Source organism: Xenopus laevis, chromosome 1L (assembly GCF_017654675.1).
Source record: "Xenopus laevis strain J_2021 chromosome 1L, Xenopus_laevis_v10.1, whole genome shotgun sequence".
NCBI classification, from domain to species: Eukaryota; Metazoa; Chordata; class Amphibia; order Anura; family Pipidae; genus Xenopus; species Xenopus laevis.
The window spans coordinates 189,997,411-190,020,955 of record NC_054371.1 but is presented as its reverse complement, the minus strand read 5'-3'; the positions used below and the strand labels follow the sequence as shown (position 1 = coordinate 190,020,955).

Sequence of the window (23,545 nt, the reverse complement as noted above, 5' to 3'; positions counted from 1 at the left end):
ATAAATAGCTGTTTCTGTTTCAAAAAAAAAAAAAATAACACTGAAAACTTGATGTGTAAAATCAAAAATTCCTAATTTTTCATCAGTCTATAGCTATTTTCTGGGAAGAAGCATTCTGTTTATTTTCTGCATCTAGGAAAAGAAAATACAAAATACAGGAAAGAAAAACAGGAGCAGAACAAATGTTTGTTGTGAATTATAGGGAATGTTTTGGCTGCTCAAAAATGGTATCTTGTCAATATAAAAAAAATCAAGGTTACAAATTGCCATTAACCCCATAAGTATCAAAATGGCAGCCTGGAGGGCTTTCTAAAAAGGGAGGTTTTCTTGGCAACTGCAAAAATTCTACTCTGGAGGAACAAAACAACTGATGATTGTTCTGTAGTGGCTAAAATATTTTTGGTTCTGTACATTACCACAATGAATTTTAAATTAAACAACTCAGATGCAGTTGAACTGCAGACTTTCAGTTTTAATTCAGTGGGTTGAACAAAAAGATTGCATAAAAATTTGAGGAACTAAAGGCTTTTTTTTAACACAATCACTTCATTTAAGGGGCTCAAAAGTAATTGGACAAATTAAAAAACTGAAAATAAAATGTTCATTTCTAATACTTGGTTGAAAACCCTTTGCTGGCAATGACAGCCTGAAGTCTTGAACTCATGGACATTACCAGGTTCTGGGTTTCCTCCTTTTTAATGCTCTGCCAGGTCTTTACTGCAGTGGCTTTCAGTTGATGTTTGTTTGTGGGCCTTTCTGTCTGAAGTTTAGTCTTCAACAAATTAAATGCATGCTCAATTGGGTTCAGATCAGGTGACTTACATTCAAGAATAGTCCACTTCTTTACTTTAATAAACTTTAATAAACTCCTGGATTGCTTTGGCTGTATGATTTGGGTCATTGTCCATCTGTATTATGAAACGCCTCCCAATCAATTTGTCTACATTTAGCTGGATTTGAGCAGACAGTTTGTCTCTGAACACCTCAGAATTAATTCAGCTGCTTTTGTCCTGTGCCACATCATTGATGAACACTAGTCCCAGTGCCACTGGCAGCCATGCACGCCCAAGCCATCACACTGCCTCCACCATGTTATATAGATGATGTGGTATGCTTTAGATCATGAGCTGTTCCACGCCTTCTCCATACTATTTTCTTGCCATCATTCTGGTTGATTTTGGTTTCATCTGTTCAAAGAATATTTTATCAGAACTGTGCTGGCTTTTTTAGATGTTTTTATTTAGCAAAGTCTAATCTAGCCTTTCTATTCTTGATGCTTATGAGTGTTTTGAACCTTGCAGTGCACCCTCTGTATTTACTTTCATGTAGTCCTCTCTTTATGGATATTGATACGCCTACCTCCTGGAGAGTGTTGTTCACTTGTTTGGCTTTGTTAAAGGGTTTCTCTTCACCATGGAAATGATTCTGCGACGTCCAGGTCTTTTTGCATTGCTGAGTTCACCAGCGCTTTCTTTCTCAGAATGTACCAAACTGTAGATTTTGCCACTCCTAATATTGTAGCAATTTCTCGGATGGGGTTTTTCTGTTTTTGCAGCTTAAGGATGGCTTGTTTAACCTGCATGGAGAGCTCCTTTGACAGCATGTTGTTTGTTCACAGCAAAATCTTCCACATACAAGCACCTCCCCTCAAGTCAACTCCAGGGCTTTTATCTGCTTTATTGATAATGACATAGCAAAGGAATTGCCCACACCTGCCCATGAAATAGCCTATGAGTCATTTTGTCAAATTGCTTTTGAGCCCCTAAAATGAAGTGATTGTTTTAAAAAAGGCTTTAGCTACTCACATTTTTATGAAATTCTTTTGTTCAACCCACTGAATTAAAGCTGAAAGTCTGCATTTCAACTGCATCTGAGTTGTTTCATTTAAAATTCATTGTGGTAATGTACAGAACCAAAATGTTCAAATATTTATGGACCTAACTGTGTATATATTTGGACGGGGCAACTACAGTACATCAACTACATATGTGACAACTACATTAAATGCTGGTTTTTTTACAATTTGTAGATGTGTAAAACAACATTATATTTTAACCCTATAAAATGTCAGGTAAAGTAGTGAAATGTTGTATTTTCGCAATTTTAAGCTTCTTAGTGGGGTCCCTCAGGACTCTGTATTGGTTTCACTTTTATTTAACTTGTTCATTAATGACTTAAGGGATGGTAATGTATCAGTAATGTTTCAGTGTTTGCATATGACACAAAACTATTCAGCCCCATTAATTCCATCCAGGATGTGGCATCCTTGCAACAGGATCTTGACAAACTGACACTCTGGGCAGCTAAGTGGCAAATGAGATTCAATGTTGATAAATGTAAAGTCATGCACCTGGGATGTAAAAAATATGTAAGGTATTGAGCTGTATTAAAAGGGGCATAGATTCACAGGGGGGTATTCTTCCACTGCATAGAGCACTGGTAAGGCCCCATCTAGAATATGCCATACCATTTTGGTATCCAGTGCTCAAACAGGACATTATTGTATTAGAGAGGGCCCAGAGAAAGGCAACTAAGCTGGTAAAAGGTATGGAAAATCTTAGCTACTGTATGAGGAAAGACTGGCCAAGCTGGGGTTGTTCACACTGAAGAAGATACACTTAAGCGGGATATGATAACTATGTATAAATGTAGATGGGGATCGAACAATACACTATCTAATGCTTTTTTTTTTTACCAATAGGTCTTTCCAGCTCAGAAGAGGGCACCCATTCAGGTTAGAAGAAAAGAGGTTTTGTCTAAATAAGAAGAGTTGTTTTTACAGTGAAGATGTGGAATTCTCTCCCTAAATCAGTTATACAGACTGATAAATTAGATAGCTTTAAGAAGGCTTATTAGCAAGTGAGGGAATACAGGGTTATGGAAGATAGCTCATCTTACAAGTAGATCCAGGGACTAGTCCGATTGCCATCTTGGAGTCAGGAAGGAATGTTTTCCCCTCTGAAGCAAATTGGAAAGGCTTCAAATTTTTTTTTTGCCTTCCTCTGGATCAACTAGCAGTTAGGCAGGTTATATACAGACTTGAGTTGAACTTTATAGATGTGTGTCTTTTTTAAACTTAACCCACTATGTTATTAGGTAACTATGTTACAATTTACCTGTAGGAGTGAGTTATTTATTAAAACATAAATAACTTACTGGTGCTATATAAAAATAAATGGCATGCAGGGTCTGGAATGACATTGGATATGCTTTGGACCCCTATTCTACTACTTTGGCAGCATCCACCCCATATAGGACTCAGGCCCCTTTAGAGGGAGGCCACTGTATGGGGTCCTATGTCCTACAAGTTATGTGTATCCGAGCTTAAGTAGACAGTGGCATAATAGTTAGCAATGCAAAATTGTATTAAGTTGCATTTACGCTTTTGAAGATATTTCAAAATTATGTTGGTGTGCATAGTCCATTTTGTTCAACAATATCTGAAATCATTTTGCTGATGTAGCACTTATTTTTCCAATGTATTGCCAATCTACTGTAACAGAGGAAAAATCCTTGAGGTTGTGTGTTTTTTTTGCCATAGATTTCAGGGAAGTATGCCATATTCTGTCACTATTTCCCTTCTTCCTGCCCTTTATATTGTTTGTAGTTTTTATGTGTATTCTATAAAACAAAATGCTAACCTACTTAGTGCTCAGTATTTGGAGGCAATATAGTCTGATACAGAGAAGCCTGGATTCAGATGCTTCAAATGGATTCAGCTTTGTGTGACCTTGGGCCAGATACCTTATCTTTGCTTGCCATGTGAACCACAAATTTGATTAGAAATTCTACAGGAAATGTACTAATCATGCCATGGAAATTTAGTGTATTGCCTTGGGTATAATTTGTAGTACTATACTGAAATGAATCCCAAAACTGGAACACTTTTTGGCATAGTTTCTTTTCTATTAACTTTAACTCTTTTCATACATGCATGCATGCTTTAAGGTTGTCTAATTAGAAATATTTGCATACTATATAATTTAACTACAAATTACCTTCTTAGAGCCCAACATATACAATTATAATTGTATCACTGGGCAAAAAAAATATAGGGACATTTATAGGTTTAGGCTTTTTTAAAAAAAAAAAACCTCTACAAAGTTTAAGTTAATTATATTTAGTTTCCTTAGTAGACCTAAAATCTTCAATTCTTTGTATTTTTGATTTTTAATACTAGTTTTCATGTTCATGCAATATGCTTTTACACTCCCCATAAAAGCTGATAATGTGCTTCATTCTGGCCCACTATATGACATTCTGATTTCACTGGACCTCATATAAAGGCTCATGCAACATGTGGACATGTGGGGGAGTTTTTTGGATTACTACTATCAGGGAAAAAAGGTCCAATAGGACCAGCAAAGCTCCCATTGACTTCTATAGAACCTTGACTTTTATTTTGAGAAGTTTTAGAATTTTTAAAGTCTTAGAGAAAGACAAATTTTTAGAGAAAAAATATAATTTGTGCAAAATACAGAAATCCAAACAATAGTAAATAGGGTGCCTCATTTCTTAATACTGCTGCCATGCTGTGCTTGAGTCATTCATTCATTGCTGACTTGGGTACTATATCTAATGAGTTTTTATGCTCGCCCCATGTTTGCTTGAAATAAACTTCAGTTTTCTCACAAACCCAAGACAAGTTAATGGGATTTGTAAAAACTGACCCTAGCATTTGTGAATGTGGCTTATGTGAAATATTAAGCATTTATGTAAAAGGAAATATACTAATAACAGTAAAAACAGAACCAGAAGACCAGGGGATGTGTTTCCATACTGCCATACTCTAGTTTTCATAAGTAGATCTTTCACCTCATGTATTAGTAGATTAGTAGTCAGAGGAGAATGCAGTGGGCTGAAGAACAGTCAGACAGAAACCTATAAATTACTCATTCACCCCTAGCATGACTGAAACCTCAAAAACACTGATGTATGAAAATAACCAGGTTCATTAATTCTATAAATGATATATGTTGCATGAATAAGTAGAAATAGCTATCATATTTCTTAAGTAATAATTACAGTCTGTCATTTTGTCATACATTCTTCCCAGAAACTAGTTTCATGTTTCACCAGCCATGCAAAAGAAACATGACATATATGTAGGTACAGTTTTTCTTATACCAGGAGACAGCTGCAGATGAGATATGAGTCTGTGTTTTACTGTAAAGTTACTGTTACATAATTATTTTCATTTCTACAGAAACATAATTTTCACTAATCAGTTGGAAGAAAAATATTTTGATCTGAATTTAGATTAATATTTAGTAAATATTTATATCAAAGAGTCGTTTTTGACCTATGAATATATCATATGACTATTTCAAGACTGCTGAAGATCAGTCTGTGATAAATATGAATAGAATTCCACTTAACCAGAAAGTTAAAATGATAGTTTAATGTTATACAGGACAAACCTCAGGATCATGATTTGTCTAAACGCCCCCTTACTTGACATGCCCAGATGGTAGGGTAGTACTGTATGTCAAAATGGTCATATGGTCTAGATGTAAGTAACATAGTAACATAAAGATGTAACATATAGACCAAGTACTGTAACTAGACGTTCACTAAAGTGGAAGACAACTGTTAATGGGAAAATATCTAGTAGAGCTTAATCTAACACAACTGTTCTTGAAAATGTTTCTTCACTAAACAAAGTGGCTTCTTCAGTTTAACTGAGTGGTGGGGCATTCCCCAGCATTTTATACACTTATGGGAAATATAGGAATTTTAAACCTTAAAAGGCTAGTTTGCCCTAAAGTAACTTTACTTATGATGTAGATAGCAAAAGACAATTTAGGAATTTCAACTGTTTTGTGTTCCCTAAGGCATAATAACCCTAGCAACCAGGCAACAGTTTGGAAGTCAAGATAGAAAACCAGTAGGAGAGGGTCTGAAAGAAGGATAATCAATAACAAATAAATATAACTTCGCTAAATCTTCACAGTTAATCTGCGTTTTTATTTGTTGAGGTCAGTGACCATAACATTCAGCATTTTTCAGTTGCAGGCTGGAAATAGCCCAAATAGGAATGTTGTTGTTGATGTGGAAACCATACAAAAGCAACAATGATCACCACCTGAAAAGCTGCTTAGCATCCTATAATAATAACATTTAATAAAAGTTAATTTAAAGTTGAACTTTAAATAACACTTGCAAAATATTTCATCATAATTATAATTAAAGTAATTTAAAGATATGCTACAGGATTTAGAGACAACTTTGGAAAGAGGGTTTCTGTAAATGCAAAAAACGCCCTTATGTTTAATTTCCTTCAATGCACAAAGAAAAGAGCACAGTTTTATATTCACTGCCTGTGTCTATAGAAATGAATAGTAGAAAATTGAACTGGTTACATAAGAACAAACACACTTATGTTATAGTGTAGGTAAATATGGTTTAGACAGCCACTTTTAGTGAATGGCTTCTGTAAAATAAAGCGTTCATTTGGCATTAGTATGAGTGTATAAATTCAATTATTGTTTAATGTCATTAAGACATTATTAAAATAGCAAATTTGGAAGGCAATGGTTTTACAATAATGCTTTTTGATATCCATCTAACAGTTAAAAGTTGATATTTTTAAGTTAGTCTTGCCCATTTTATTATTTATAGAAACTAATATTTCCATATAGCAGAATCCTGTCCCAGGTATCCTATGAACTTGTTGATCAACAAGAGTACCACTTGGGTTCTAATGTGCTAGCCAAGAAAAATGTAGACAGAAACCTGTAAAACTCTACAGGGATGAACATCCCTTGAATAAAATAAGATATACATGATTTCCTATTGAGACATGGATAGTTAATAGGGGCTGATGCTGGTGACCACAACCATCTCACAGAGGAGCATGGTGTTTGAGTCTAGCAAAGTTTTCTCGACTTTTAGGAAAATTTTGAAAAATCTTCAAATAGATCAACATGTAGGGAAATAAAATGAATTCCGGGTTTCACTCTATAATCGGTCCCTAGAAATAGTTAGCAGTGTGGCAGATAGAATGAGGACAAGCTGTTAGGCATGGTAAATATTTTATTACAGCTATAATGAAGTAACCTTATAGCCTAACGAATAGGTGCAAATACAAGTGTTTTAATACACATTTTACATTTGCACCTGCACAAATTTGTGCAATACAAGTGACAAGTGTGTCTTTACTCTAGTAGCAGCTTTGTTTGACATAGATCTCTATGCCACTTGCTTAAGGGCGCATGTATGTAATGCCTTGAGTAGTTAAGTACAGAGACTTGTTCTCCCTATTGTCTCCACCGAATGGCATGCTGGTATGGTATGTCCAAGGAAGCCATGTTTGAGTGGTCAAGAACAAATTATATGGGGTCAAAGATTGATGCTAACAGTGATGAGTGCAAAAAGGTGGGAGCAAGATGCATTGTGGGGACAAAACATAGGTTTTGCAACTGTTTTCACTATGCCCTGGTTTATAAATCTTATTCAAGCAAATACTGTCTACTTGTAATAGAAGGAGAGCATCAACCACCTAAAATTGATCCCTGCTGGAGGGGTGCTCATGCAGCTTAAACTTGCCATGAAAAATTAATCATATAATACAAAACATGCTGCGGCAGGTAAAGTTTCGGACTCTTTGAAGCCTGAAAAAAGGCAAGAAAGAGCCTGAAATAAAAGCACTTTTTCACCTTTACAAACAGAAGTGCAGAAGCATATTTTATATTATTTAGGCAAATACTAACTGAGCTTAGTGGTTATTGTGGTTAGTTTGTTCGCTTAAAATGCCAGATTAGTATGTCAGGTATTCAAGGTATAGATTTATTGGAAGATGAACTATCAAAATCTGAAAAGGTCATCAACAGTATAGTTTGCTAAAGAGATTTTAATAGCTAAATGAAAAAGTATTTTAAAAAATGATAAATAAAAGATGATAAATATACCCCTATTTTTTCTTAGTAGAGATGTAAATGAGATTCAAACAAAATCAAGACTATTTATTTAATGGCATTTATCAGCCGGAGCTATTGCATAGTATGCAAATTTGTCAGCAGTGACAGGTAATGGTGTTAATCAGAAGCGATAGCTCAGGAGAAGTTCTTTTCAGAGAGCTCTGCTATGCTGCTGTCAAACCTTCATGGTGAGTATACCTTTTTGTGCCATGAGCTTCATTCATAGCAAATAGTTGTACTCAAGGAACTCTGAACGGGTTCTTATTTATAAGGTCGCAGCAGCAAAATGGGTTGAAGTTTGCAGATTTCATTCATCTTTCAAACTTCACTTAAAACATTATCTGTTTGTTTCATTTCAATACAGCTCCAACACAACTTCAACTATGTTTTTATCTACTACTTGTTAGACTTGTGTTTTACATAGAGATTAGTAGCTGCCACTAGCAGCCTGTTAGATTGTTTGATATGAAGACATATTAGACAGTTTCAACAGTGCAAACAATGCAAGCCAGCTACAAGCAGCAGCTACTAATATCTGACAAAGGCATTACTGGGGACACCTGCAAAATATAGCAGAACATGTATGGAACCTGTTATCCTGAATGATCTGCACCTGGGGATTTCCAAATAAGGGTTGTTTTGTCCAATTTGGATCAGTATACTTTATCTACCAAAAAATAAAATAAACATTAAGGAGCAAATTCACCAAGGGTCGAATATTGAGGGTTAATTAACCCTCGATATTCGACTGGAAATGAAAATCCTTCAACTTCGAATATCGAAGTCGAAGGATTTTGCGCAAATACTTCGATCGAACGATTGAAGGATTTTAATCCAACGATCGAAGGATTATCCTTCGACCAAAAAAACTTAGGCAAGCCTATGGGGACCTTCCCCATAGGCTAACATTGGGTTTGGTAGGTTTTAGATGGCGAACTAGGGGGTCGTTTTTTCTTAAAGAGACAGTACTTCGACTATCGAATGGTCGAATAGTCGAACGAAGTAGCCCATTCGATGGTCGAAGTAGCCCAAAAAACACTTCGATATTCGAAGTTTTTTTACTTCGAATCCTTCACTCGAGCTTGGTGAATTGGCCCCTAAATAAACCCAATAGGCTGGTTTTGCTTCTAATAACGATTAATTATATCTTAGTTAGGAGATGGTCTTCCCGTAATTCGGCACCTTCTGGGAAAATTGGTTTCAGGATAACGGATCCCATACCTGCACCTGTCTAGTGCTAAAAAAAAATACATAGCTAACTATATAATTAGTAAACCATGAATGGTCTGCTTGCAGTGCTAAACATTTTCCTATGAGAACTATGTTATGGAGGTGCCAAGTTATTGTGGTAACCCTATTCATGCAAAGCACCCAAGTGCATGTTAGGGAGCAGATTTCCCCAAGCTACAAGATCACCATAGTACAGTATGTTATTGTTTGAAATGCTACTGTTTTATTTCTGCTATATGGTATGTGAACTTTCATCTGCTAACATAAATGTAGCAAATGAAGAAAAAGTGTGCACATGCAATTAAGCGTTCTTTTCAACATAATAGATATTCCCAGTAGAACAACAAAGCAACCAAGGTCATCGACTTATGTTAATAATAATCCTCACAATTCTCTCTGCTGCCACACATTCTAAATGGGATCCTCGAAATCTAAAGCCTGATCCTCACATAAGATCAAAAGTGTAAGTGATACACCTTTGCCATTCTTCAGTACCACTGGTAATACAATTTGATATTTGCTGTCTACAGTACTATATACTGTTACTATTTATATATACAGCAAATAAAATGTAATATAATAAACGTTAACAGGTTTGCACATTGTTGAGAAACTTATAGCAAACCCATCAGATGTTTGATTTCCAATTGGCTTAACAGATCTCGTACAAACTGTGTTATTACCCCCAAATATATTAGAGGTATGGAACTTGTTATCCAGGATGCTCAGGACATGGGGTTTTCCAGAAAACAGATATTTCCGTAACTTGGATCTTAATACCTTAAGTCTACTAGAAAATATAAACCCTAGAGGCTGGTTTTGCCTCCAAAAGGGATTAATTATATCTTAGTTTGGCTCAAGTACAAGGTACTATTTTATTATTACAGAGAAAAAAGGAAATCATTTTTCTAAATTTGGGTAATTCGGATAAATTGGAGTCTATGGGAGATGGCCTTTCCAAAATTCAGAGTTTTCTGGATAACGGGTTTCCATATATTAGATCCCATACCTGTAGGTACTTGTGTCTTGACTTATATACTATATACCCCCCTAATTAGCCTACTTATGAAAACTATAGAAACTGAAAGACTATGAATAAATTCCTGAAATAAATATATACTTCGTTTCACACTGTTCTCGTGGATTAGCTTTATATAGAAGATTAAACAGCAATGACCCTCCTCACAGAATACACACTCACCCTAGACATATATAGTTGCAAGAATACTAAAATGAACATGTGCTGTTAGAGAGAATGGAAATCATTGGCATGCAAAACATATTTGAGTGATTGACTTTGCCAGTTTTCCTTTGGTTAGATCAATGTATTATTTAAGAAAAACATTTACCAACACCAGCACAAGCACAGCAACTGCAAAAAAAAGTGTGTCTCGCAGGCATTGCAAAAGCACAAAAGCTCCTTCACATTAGTAGTTTAATCAGCCCAAATTAGAAGAACCCTTTGACATTGGTACTGCAGGCTTGGGACCTGTTATCCAGAATGCTGAAGACCTGGGGTTTCCCAGATAACGGATCTTTCCATTAAGTCTACTATAAAATCATGTAAACATTAAGTAAACCCAATAGGCTGGGTTTGCTTCCAATAAGGATTAATCATATCTTAGTTGGGATCAAGTACAAGCTACTGTTCTATTATTATAGAGAAAAGGAAATCCTTTTTGGATTATTTGATTATAATGGAGTATATCGGAGATGGCCATTTCGTAATTCACAGCTTTCTGGATAACGGGCTTCCGAAATATGGATACCATACCTGTACTTATCCCAGTGCAAGTAGCTTTAGCTTTTAGTGATGTACAGCCTGTGCAGCTTAGTTTGTATGCCTTCAAATTTGAATAGATTTCCATCCTACAAACTATATTGGACTGATTAAACCTCTCATGTGAAACCTAAAGAATGACGTTAACAGTGGCAACCAAGGGAAACACCATGCAAGGCAAGCACAGACTTAAGTCCAAAACCCAAGCAACCAGGGTGAGACACATTTGTTAAAAGAAATTCTCTAAGCATACTAACCTGCTGGTTCTAATGAATTTTCTACTTTGTCGTTAACATCGAAAACACGGTCATGAACACCTATAGTTTTCATACAGCTGTCTATAATAAAAATAGAGATAACAGCCAAATATGTTAGTGAGATCTCTTAAACTTCATCACTTTCTATGTTTTTTTTTTTCTTTTCTCCTTTTCTGCTGTATTTTTTTATTTTGTTCTGTTCTACAGGGCATCTTTCCAACTGCCCCACAGATTTTCTATGAATGTTACACAAACAACATTTAAGAAACAACAAGTTAGCAACTGATAGGCACTTGATAAAGCTCAATGAAGAATGATTAGAAATATGGTGCAAAGTAAACCACAAATGTAGAGAACAAGATTCGAACAAGGCGTAACACTAAAAAACTAGAATGCCGAGAACCATACACAAAGTAAAGCATGCACTCAAGAGCCAATCTAAAGCGAAAGAAACGTCACTTACTTGCTGGTCGTACGTAGACTTTGAGCTTTAAGCAGGCTCTTCTTCCATTATCTGGAATTGCAGATGCTAAAACAAAAAAGAAAGACTTGTCAAGGAACTTTTAAGAAGATACTACAGGGCAAGCCTTTTGAAATAAAAAAATAACAAAATATGTATAAAGGTGATACCTTTATTGGCTAACTAATATAATCATAGCAAGCTTTCAGCATAGCATAGCTGATTACCTTGAAAAAGCAACTAAATATGTTCTGTAAGCCTGCTATGATTATATTAGACACAATCTCAACCCCCTCCTTCCCTGCCGGGTCCTTTTCTACAGCCTTTATTGCTCTTACTAGTCATCCCTGACCCCAGGAACAGCACTAATTCCCCCAAAAGTTGCACCATAGGCAGTTGCCTGCCCTGCCTACCCAAGTTCCAGTCCTGAAGCGTGATTTAAGGTGGCCATACACGGGCCGATATAAGCTGCCGACAGACCGTGTCGGCAGCTTATTGGCCCGTGTATGGGGCCCCCGACAGGCTTCACCAATCGAGAGTCGACCAGATCTCGATCGGATGGGACAAAAAATCCCGTCGGATCGCGGCCGCATCTATTCGCTGATGCGGTCCCGCTATCCGACCGCCCATTACTATTCGTTAGGATCCGATCGTTGGGCCCCGAGGGCCCACGATCGGATCAGCCCGATATTGACAACCTCAAGGTGGGCATATCGGGGAGAGATCCGCTCGTTTGGTGACAACGCTAAATGAGCGGATCTCTCCGTGTATGGCCACCTTTACACAAGCACACCAAGACACATGCCTTATGTGAAGCTCAGTGTACAACCATATCCCCTTCTAGGTATGACTGTGTCACGTTGAAGAAAGAGCTTCCACATAGGCTAGTGGCTAAACAAACTCTTGGAAACCAGTTCCATTTAATACATATAGTTGCTGGATTGAATGAATGTGCCAGTTGGAGAAAGGCTTTTCTTTGTAAAAAGTACAGAAGTACATATGCAAAATGGACTATGCAAACTGTTTATAATATAAATGCAAGAAAATCTGCACGGGTCAGCCTGCTTTGAGAAGTTTTCACCTTTGCCCCACAAGCAAATGTATCGGTATAAACAAAAAGAGAACATGATTAACCTTCACCTCTTAATCATCTCATGTGAATCTGTACATAATTTAAAACATTGGACTGTTGCATTTTCACACAGTAGCTGCTCTCTCTTTTACTTTTCAGAAGGACATTATGTAGGAACCAACTTTAGAGACAAGATGAAATGACCGAGAATTTGTCAGTATTCTAAATGTTCTCACGTTTATATCTAGAGTGCACTAATATATTAGCAGAAATTGTTGAAGTCTAGCTAGACATTGTAAGTTGTAGTCTAGAAGCTGTAAGAAGTCTAAACTATATGCAGAATAATTTAAGTAGAATGTTCTGTTTCTATCCATAATTATTTCTTTCTCTACAAATCTTTCTGTCTGTAAGCATCTCTCTTTTCTCATTTGTACTGTATTGTATGTCACTTAACGTTATTCTGTGTGTGTGTGTGTCTCTCTAACACATATCTTAGTCTGTCTCTCTCTTGTTGTGCATCTCTTAGTCAATTTGCTAATCTCACTTACATTGTGCTGGCTGGCTCTGGCCGCAACATTTTCTCTGTGTTTACTTCTATTTCACTCTTTTTCTGTGTCTCACTCCTTATCTATAAGTTTGGGCATCTTTCCAAGTTTCTCTTTCCTTCTGCAAGTCTCATTGTCTGTGTACGTACGGTTTCTTGCACACTGTGAATGGATCTGTCTGTATGTAGCTCTCTCTTTATCTACGTATGGGTCTCTATGTCTATCTTTGAAGGCAACATAACCAGCAAGACTGTACGACTGCTGTGGATTTCCTAGGTATTCTCACGCCCCCAATCTGCTTGAGAATCTCCTAGCCCTTTTATATATATTACACCAGAAATTCTAGTACAGTATAGTATCTAGTATTACTCATATATGCCTTCTTAGAGTATTTAAACCTATAACCCAGATGCCACCTGTATGTTGGCTGCTACATCTTTCAAATTTAAAGAGATAACAGCCATCAAATTCTCTTGCAGGTTATTTCTCCACTACTTAACTTCCCATTATATTTACCAAAAGTACCCGCATCACAAATAAAGAGGGAGGAACTGATTATATAGAGTTCATTTTTCTATATTTCATAATTCATTTAACTCTGGCAACTTTGTGAGATTTGTGAACTTTTATGGCACATTTTAATTCTTTTTTGATTGCAACTCAAATTGATTTGTCAGATTTGAGTAATAGTTAACTTGCACCTGTTCGTGTAACAATTTTGATGAAGAATTTGAACCAATTTATCTGCGGTCAATAAATCACTACTTATTAGTTACTCTTAGTGGAAAGCAGTTTGAGACTATATGCATATAATTGGATAAAGTATTTATGCAGTATAAAGGGTAATTAGGGCAGCAGCACAGTAGTGTAGGACACACAAGTTCATTTGTGAAAACAAGTACAAAAGCAAAAATGAACGCAACATTTTGCACGCTGAACTTTATTCATAAAGAACCTTGAGTGACTAAAAGAATACCAGCTTAAAGATTAATCATCTTGATAATGTAAATGTATCCTAACAAACAGAATACATGAACTTAATAAACAAAGATAGTCTCAGCCAATTGAAATATGCAATATATGAACCTTTTAGCAATTGGAAAAGTTTCCTTGTTTGACCTAAAACTATTGATGTCCTCTACACATTTCTGTTTGTAATGCAGATAAAGAGGAAGGCAAACATACATTGTACTGAGGCCAATGTGTGCAAAGCTAAATATTCCATCCGCCTTTAAATATGAATGATTCCTAGCAGCCTTGATAAAGATGGGATCAGCAAGATTGTTTGCAACAGGATAAAGGATACTGTGTACAATGATAAATTATCTTAACCTGGAAATATTGTCAGTATATCTCTGGGAATTGAATGCAATGAAAATAATTAACCTCTTAAGTACGTGGCATATTTATTAGCAAAATTGATTTTCACTAATGTAATTCATTTTTACAGTATACTTGTTACCCTGGCTTTCCCCATGGTTTTACTTTCCTGTAAATATTATATATAATCAAAATGTAAAAATGTTTTGTGTAAGCCTATAATAAACTGAGCAGCATCTTTACTCCTTCTATGAGCTTTATCCCAATAATGTGTTCCAACTGAGACCTTAAATCCCAGGGGGATGAGCCCTCGCTACAGTGTGGAGGCAGTGTGTTGTACAACTATTACTGTATACGATGCACAATAATTGGGCGCCAGTGGTTCTTTCAACTTAACCATGCAACTGATGTATTAACACAATAGATTAACAACACAAGGAATAGTCATGAAACCTTAGTCAATGTATACTCACAATAATGATCAATAACAAAGTCTTCCCTCTAGTACCCGTCTCTAATTCCCTGCCGAGGCAACAATGCCCTTGAGATCTAATCTCTTCTATCACTCCTTGGTGGCGCAAAAGCTGCTCAATATAGGTAGCCCTGAACCTGGATGGCTCCAGTGTCGGACTGGGAAACCAAAAACCCTTAGACCAGGGGCCTACCCAAAAACCTTGAGACCAGGGGCCCACTCAAAGTATTATTTTCTTCCTTTCTTGCTCAACTATTTTCCTAGTCTCTTTTCTTTACATACTATAACCTATTATTCCATCTGTATAGACTCTTTATTCTCATAGAAATAGGGAATGGCCATGAAATAGGGCAAATGTTTAGAAGCAGGAGGGCCCACCGGGACACCTTAGCCAACCGGGAGTTTTCCTAGTATCCCGGTGGGCCAGTCCGACACTGGATGGCTCTCCTAGAGAGACTATTATAGGGTCTAGCTATTCCTTACTAGCGATGGGCGAATCTGTCCCTTTGCGATTCACCGAAAAATGCACCTAACTGAGAACAATCATGAAACTCATTGAAGTCAATGGGCGCCAATCTTTATACAAGAGACTATTTTGTCCAAATGCATTCAATTCAATGGGCGTCCAAATAATTTTGACGCGCGACAATTTTTATGTGTGCACCAATTTTGACAAGTATCAATTTTTTGTTGCAGCAAATTTTTCACCGGAAAATTTTTGCCGCAGTTTCGCAAAAACATTTGCAGGAGGTGAAACTTGAAAATTCGCCACAAATCCATGTCTGATGAATAAAATCACCCATCAATATTCCATACTAGCCCTGGCTACAAATAGCCCTACCAGTGACTCCAATTTGCTAAGGAGAGTCACTGGCAAAAAGCCTTGAGACCACATGGCACAGTCATTTTATATTATTACACAGTGCCACCTATTTGTCAAACCTTGGATAACTAGGGGTCATACTGTGACCCAGGAAATGGGGAATTAGGCCCTTCCTTCAACTAAGGGGGTTATTTATCAAAGTCCGATTTTATCTCAACATTTCAGCTACAAACTCTGATCAAATCTGCTCTGGTTTTTTATGCTTATTTATTATTACAGTTGCTCGAAGATTTGCTTTGCGGGGAAAAAAATCAGTTTTTCAAGATGAAAACTCATATTTCTTATGCTTTGTTGCCCAAAAACTTTAGGGTATTGCACGAAACCCAGCACACATCAAAAAAATCATTCAGACTTCTCCCATCAACATCCATGGGGTTGGTGAGCAACATGTTGCTCTTGAGCTACTGGTTGGGAACCAATGGTCTACTCTAAACCATACTAAAAGCTGAATTCAATTATCTAGTAATATGCATAATTTAATGTAGTACTGGCAACTGTACTAGGATTGATAGTGAGGTTACAGTAGAAGGGAGGTAAGAATCCATTGGCACAAAATTCCTGTAAAAGCCTGTTCTGGTCTATACTGTATTTGGCTGAAAAATAAATTAATTGATTAAGGAACCTGCAGGAAATATTAACTTAAAATGTGACAATAGAAATAATGCAATTCCAGTAACACATAGCAAATGATCAACAGGAATCATTTGTTGATCTACTTTTGCAAATATCTGACTATATGCTGTGGTTATAAGATCTGGAGCAAACTTTGGAACTATTAATAAAGTTGTTCTACTATATCTAATACTGTATATCTAAATGTATATGAAATAGGTTGTGGCAAGCCCTTCATGATATCATAATGGATTTGTGACTCCGGGGTAGTCACACAAGAGTGATGGTGTCCCTTAATCAAGGCCATCCCAATATGCATCTAACATGATGCAATCTTATTAGCTATTCCACAGATAATGCGCCAGCATTACAATACCATTCTTTTTCCATTAAATCAAGCCCATATTTGTTCTGACTGGTACAACATGAAATCTGATTATCCCTTTTTAATATATTAGCAAAAGCAAAACTAGTTATCATAAAGCACTAATAATACATGACAGTTTAGAGATAATCTGGTCTAAAGGTAATAAGAAATAATGGAACATCCACCATCATAACAGCTAATGCAAAGGTACGTTTAAACATGTTTTCATTTAGGCTCTTTTAGAAGAACTAAGCTTTTATATCACCTGTGCCAGTCATACTCTAATATACCAAATGGATTTTTTTTTGTCCTTATATTAGCAACATTATATTAGCAACATGCTTGTCAGTGGTATAACTACAAGTAATTGGGCCACCCAGATAAATTCTTTTTAGGGACACTCAATCCTATGGGAAAGTATATTTTGCACATACAAGTATGGGACCCATTATCCAGAATGCTCGGGACCTGGGGTTGGCCAGATAATGGATCTTTCCATAATTTGGATCTCCATATCTTAAGTCTAGTAGAAAATCATATAAACATTAAATAAACCCAATAGGCTGGTTTTGCATCCAATAAGGATTGATTATATCTGAGTTTGGATCAAGTACAAGCTCCTGTTTTATTATTACAGAGAAAAGGGAAAATTTAAAATGTTGATTATTTGGATAAAATGGAATCTATGGGAGACACCTTTCCCATAATTTGGAGCTTTCTGGATAACGGGATCCGGATAACAGGGTGTGTGTGTGTGTGTGTATTTGCAACTGTAATGCACAATGCTCACAACCATGCCTTGATCCTACAGAGTAGTTAGAATAGAAATTACTATTAGCTATGGGTGAATAAATTCGCCAGTCGCAAATTCATGGTGAATTTTCGAGTTTCCCCGCCGGCAAATAAATTCGCAAAACTCCGGCGAAATTCGGCAGCAAATTAAATTTTGGATGCGCATCGGAAAATCGAAAGCAAAATATTTTTCAGCAAAGCGAAGTGGGAGAAATTCGCCCATTACTAATTGCTATGAATATTATGACTGTATGTCCTTGCAAACAAGAACATACAAGAGAAGGACCTTCACCAAAACTGTGTAAAATTAATAGTACTATTCTTGCACAGATATGTTATTGGTATACATTCTATGTGGTAGTGACTATGCTAAACTAGTCTTTCCCCCATATGTAATAAAAGGTGCCAAGTTTGCCCAGGAGCAGTTACCCTTAGCAACCAATAGGATCTTTACTTTTAAACTGGTGATGCTAGTTGCTTTAGATTACTTCTCCTGGACAAACTTAGTGCCTTTTATTACATAACCACCAAAATGTATTCAAAGGGCATGCATACATGTGAACATATTTGAATGGAAGCAGTCCATCAGATCTAACTACAAACAGGGCATACTCATTATAATGTTATCACAACAGGTTAAGGTTTAATTATTAAGCAAGGTTTATTCTGATACACAAGGGTATGGTATGTGTATAAAAACACAATACAAAACTTCCCCAAATGTAGAACTATCAATAGAAGCAAAGGGATGTTAGAAAAAGTCAGGAAGGTGAGGAAGTTACTATTAAGAAACCTATATTGACAGCTATTTGTTCTTGAATTGATTGTGTTTAATCATCGTATCAGAACTGCTCTAGGACACATCATAAATTCTTTTATCTACTACATAGAGCAATAGAGCAACGGGGAACTCACTCCATGATACATCTTTGTCAAACACTTGGTGATATCTACACAAGCCTCTAGAGTGATCTCCCACAGAAGCTCAACCTACATATACAGATCTCCAACTCTAGATGTATGAACCTTTAGACTTTCTTCAAACTTGATAAATGAGACAAACTATGTATTGTTTGTAGTTCAATGTCAAGGCTTCACAGCTATGCTTGCACTCAGATAGTATTCAAGTTCTTATGTTTTCTCACTGAAACTAATTGTCCTGATTCATAATCCCCATTTCCAATATGCTTGGGGGATTACTGATTCTGAGTTCAATGGTGTTTTAAGGAGGTGCTCAAAGCAATCTTTTCAACACATTCTAAATATGTATCTAATAGATGGAAAAATGTTAATAAATTGGGAAAATACTTGTGGATTCCCCATTTCTTCAACATGTTTCATAGATCTTACCCTGGGTCCCATTTCACTAGCAATAAAATTGAAAAACTGTACCCTAAACATTCCTCCAAAACATTAGACACAATATAAATATGTCCAGAGAACCTGGTACAGGATCAGTTATCCGGAAATCCAGAAAGCTTTAAATAATCCACATTTTTAAAAATGATTTCCTTTTTCTCTGTATTAGCTTGTACTTGATCCAAACTAAGATATAATTAATCCTAATTGGAGGCAAAACCATCTTATTGGTTTTATTTAATGGTTACATGATTTTCTAGTAGACTTAAGGTATGAAGATCAAAATTATGAAAAGATCAATTATCTGTAAAACCCCAGGTCCCAAACGTTCTGGATAACAGATCCCATACCTGTATTTTGGTGTATTTAATTAAACTTTTAGCTGCTGATTTTATAATAGGGTTAGAAATTGTGACCAAAATCATATACATATACATATTTATTCACCAAAAAATCGACTGAACTTAAGAGCCATTGTTTTTTTCTGTTTTTATTCCTCCTACCCAGAGTATCTGATGGCATAATATTACTACTGAACATATATATGAAGCAAGGCATTTAATGGGTGCTCAGCAGTCTAACTAGAAATCACAATATTATGTTTTTTTTCTCAGTTTTGCAAAACAAAATGAAGTTTTGCTTTATTTTTCATTTATAGAGTACATATGGAGCCGCCGTAAAGTTCGCACGGGCCATTGATGTTTTCGGAAATTACAGGCTATAAAAGCAGAGATAGAAAACAGCACAATTCACCATACAATACAGCGAATATGTTTATGGTCTAATAGTAAAAGGAGATGGGGCAGAAAAAAATATAACTTTTAAGGGTTTGCCTTGAACTTCACATTTAATTATGCATAATTTCCTCGATTTTAGAATCTGTAACTCTGTGGTTGTTGTGCTCCAAATGTTGCTGTAAAGTAAAAACATAAAGGACTCGCAGTTTCTATATATCAGAAAATGTATATCCTGAAACTTTGCTATGTTATAGGTGAATTGCAGTGCTGAAGAGCCCTTAGCGCTTACTGCTTTTCTACACAGTCTAAGTGACTGTGCTTGGGTCTTTTTATTGTGTGCTGAAAAGATCATTTCCATTCTTCTCTAGGGAAGTCAGGCCTCCTGTAAGCTAGCTTCTTTGTTATGAATATGGAACAGATGGAGATGAATCTATCAGCTCTGCTGGAACAAAAGCACTTACAACCAAGCTCTATTAAATACTCTGCTTTGCTCTTTGATACCAGAAGCTCTTTGTGAACTGCTGTGACGCTCCGATTCCATAAAACTAGTTCCTTATTAAAGTAATATCACCTTCACTTGCAAAAGAGTTCTCTCAGTTAAATACATTATGCATGGCTTTTATTCATTATGGAGAAAACATATAAAATGTTCTGTTTATTGCCAAAAGAAAAACATTCATTAGATAAACAACCTCTGGAATGATCAGTAAAGTCAAATGGACATTATTTCTCACATTAGCCAGCACAGCATGATTTTGTTATATATTTGTGCTTGTGGCTCTATAGCATTTTAATGTAATGGGAAGTCGAACATATTTTTGCAGTACAGCTCATACTGTAAAGACCTTTCCCAGTGAGTTTACTGTAAAACATGTTTCAAGGCTTATGAATACACTTGAGCACGGTTTCTAAGATAAACCATAGTCTTTGTAAAATAGAAGGCGCTGTATGTTCAGGATACGGAGTATAATGCTTATCAAGAGCGGACTAAATAAACATGAACAGCTGCACAACCCCTGAGAAATCTGCTTGATTGCACTGTACTCGCACACAGAAAGCACCACTCATACAGTAGGTGCTTATGTTACAGATTGTACGCCAGATTGAGTGACCGTTGCATGCCTGGTGTCAAATATCTAAAGGATTACAATATTGATTGGCTTCTTGACTCTGAATGAAAGTCGCTTATACTCTGCAGATTAAAGGAATATTATTGATGATATGTCCACTTCAACAAAACTCACAAGTTGTGATCAGTAAAATTAATATATTTGTGACATTTTATCATTTTTTTTCTTGAAAAGGTGAATGAAATTTTACACAACATTTTAAGAACTTTGAAACATTTAAGTTGACTATTTAGGAGCTATCTTGCAGCTTGCCAATGTATGCAGCATTGATAAACCTGCTTGGGTCCTATTCACCTGGTGCTAGCGGGTAGTGATGAGCAAAATGTTTCACCAAGTTCTCCGTGAAAATGATGGCAGTCAAAAACATTTTTGTCGCCCATAGACTTCAATTCATTTTGTTGATTTTTCGGCCAATCGAAGAGGGTCAGATTCGCCCATCACAACGGGGTTGTGTCCACAAATGCAAAGTTCTAAGGGGAACCCAGGAATAACTGCTATGCCCAGGCTGAATTGACACAATAGCATTCCCAGCAAGTAGCCACAAATTGCTTGGCATGGGTATAGGCTCAATTACCATTCATGAATACCATGAATGCCTCCTCAGTTTTGCATCCAAATAGAACTTTACGCTTGCATGGCTACAAACAATGAGAACAAAATAGGCTGCAATAGTCAATTGCTGCATTGAGTGCAGGGTATTGATGTGCGGGTCAACAAAAAGTCGATTGGTCAACAAAAAGTCGATTGGACCCTAACACTGAACCCATCTGCACCTAACCCGGTGCACCACCGTTTTTAAAGACCCGCGCCCACCTTGCTCTGACTTCATGGAAGGGGCACACTAAGTCTATAAATACGCGGGCATAGTAAAGTCATGTGTGGGGAGATCTGAAGGAAGTGCTCAACCCAAACCCACCTGCAACCCAGTACTGTAACTAGAGGGGGGCGGGCCCTGGTGCGTACGGCCTGCATTTCAGTGGCGCACGGGCTGCCGGGGGGGGCATGAGGGGGTGCAGGCCCTGGCCTGCTCACACTTCCTGCTCCCCCGGTAGTTCCGCCACTGCTGCAACCCACCAATCTTGTGTGGAAGTCAGCCCAAACCTGCAGGTTTTGGCCCAGCCTGCACATCACTGGTGCAAAGAATCCAATTTCCTGTTTAAATTTGGAAAATTATGGAAAACCATCTTTTAAAGTTAGAGGGGAGTCTTTTGGTTGAAGAAACAAATATATACAGTACATATTATTGGATAGAACTGCCTGTTTGTGTGGACCTTGGCTATATGCCCGGAATATATACAATTATAATTACAAGCACATACACATACTTAGCATTTATTAGGTACACATAATTAAGCAATACAAAATCATACCAAGACGCAGCATTGTTTTAGTGCTCCATGGCCCAATAGTTCTACCCTTCTAACGCAATAGGATATTATATTAAATGTGTGGAATGCTATGCATTTGTAATTAAAAGAGATTTTTTGTTGCCCGTGGTAAAATGTCACCTAAACCAAAGTTCTTCCCTGTTAGTACCCCAAAAACATTTCACCTTTCTTCCTTAGTCCTTACAGGTATTGGTACAATAACAACTTTAGCTATTTTAAATTTTAATTAATAATATAGTACTATTCTCATTGTGTTTTTAACATTATATTGTCTATTTGTCTATTATGATTACGATTATTTTTTTCCCTTGTCATATAAATAAAATATGTGCATTAAATAGCAGTAAGAGAAATATGTAAAGGTATTACTTTAATGTCTATTATTGTCAACAGCTGCTAATGATGGGAAGGACATATCACAGTTTAGTGGGTTGCTACTCATTACTAGAATGCAATATTTTCAGCTTGAAATGTGTTAATAATGTAGGGGACAGGAAGAATCCTTCCCCTGTTTGTCTTCCAGTGACATCATCCAGCCCAGTTGCATGCTGGATAGTGACCCGATTGGCTGGGAACCCCAGTGCATCCTGGGGAGAAAGGGTGTGCCTGACTTTGGAGCCAAAAGCACAGGGTCTCCCAGGAAGAGAGCTGAGAGAGCCAGCGTGAGTAGCTGTAAGATTGTGAGGTGCAGAGAAGAAGCTGCTGAATCTGGGGAGATTGAGCCCAGCCTGTCCCCTGCCAAGTTGCTGCAAACTCAGAAGGAGAAAGGTGCCACTAGTGAGACTGATTCTGCTGCAGAGCTGTGTGTGATCTCCTGTGTGAATTCCTCTGAGAGCACCCCGGTGAGTGAGCCACCCAAGGGAGGATACTGGCACGGATACAAGCGTGGGGCCCCATACTGAAGACAGCTGTTAACCCTTTACCTGCTACGAGAGAGCTGCTGCCAACATTCAAAAGGGAGAGGTACTTTTGGGGAATAAGGTAGCGCTACCTGGGGAGTAAGAGCTCTGGGGAAGGGACAATCATTTGAACTGTGTGATTATTAACCCCTTCAGGAGGATTGGGACTGTGATATCTACCAAGGACTGTGTGAAGCAACAGTTAAGCACCTAATAGTGGTTTAGGGAGTGTCCCACTTGTCCCCAGTGTAGGAGTGCAGAGTGTATTAGTTGCCCAAGTGTTTACTTTTTGTTTATATAAAGTTTATATTGGTTCAAATTGC

At 37.0% G+C, this 23,545-nt stretch overlaps 1 protein-coding gene across 2 annotated transcripts in view; it reads right to left on the bottom strand.

Moving 5' to 3' along the window:
• efna5.L (ephrin A5 L homeolog) overlaps positions 1 to 23,545 on the bottom strand; it is a 275,283-nt gene that overhangs the window by 4,731 nt on the left and 247,007 nt on the right. Inside the window, exons 3-4 of one of the 2 annotated variants that reach the window (XM_018264443.2) lie at positions 11,650 to 11,715; positions 11,187 to 11,267 (exon numbers count right to left, since the gene is read on the bottom strand). In XM_018264443.2, coding sequence (XP_018119932.1) covers positions 11,187 to 11,267; positions 11,650 to 11,715 — 147 coding nt within the window. The remainder of the gene's footprint in view (positions 1 to 11,186; positions 11,268 to 11,649; positions 11,716 to 23,545) is intronic. The other variant, XM_018264450.2, reaches the window with a different exon arrangement.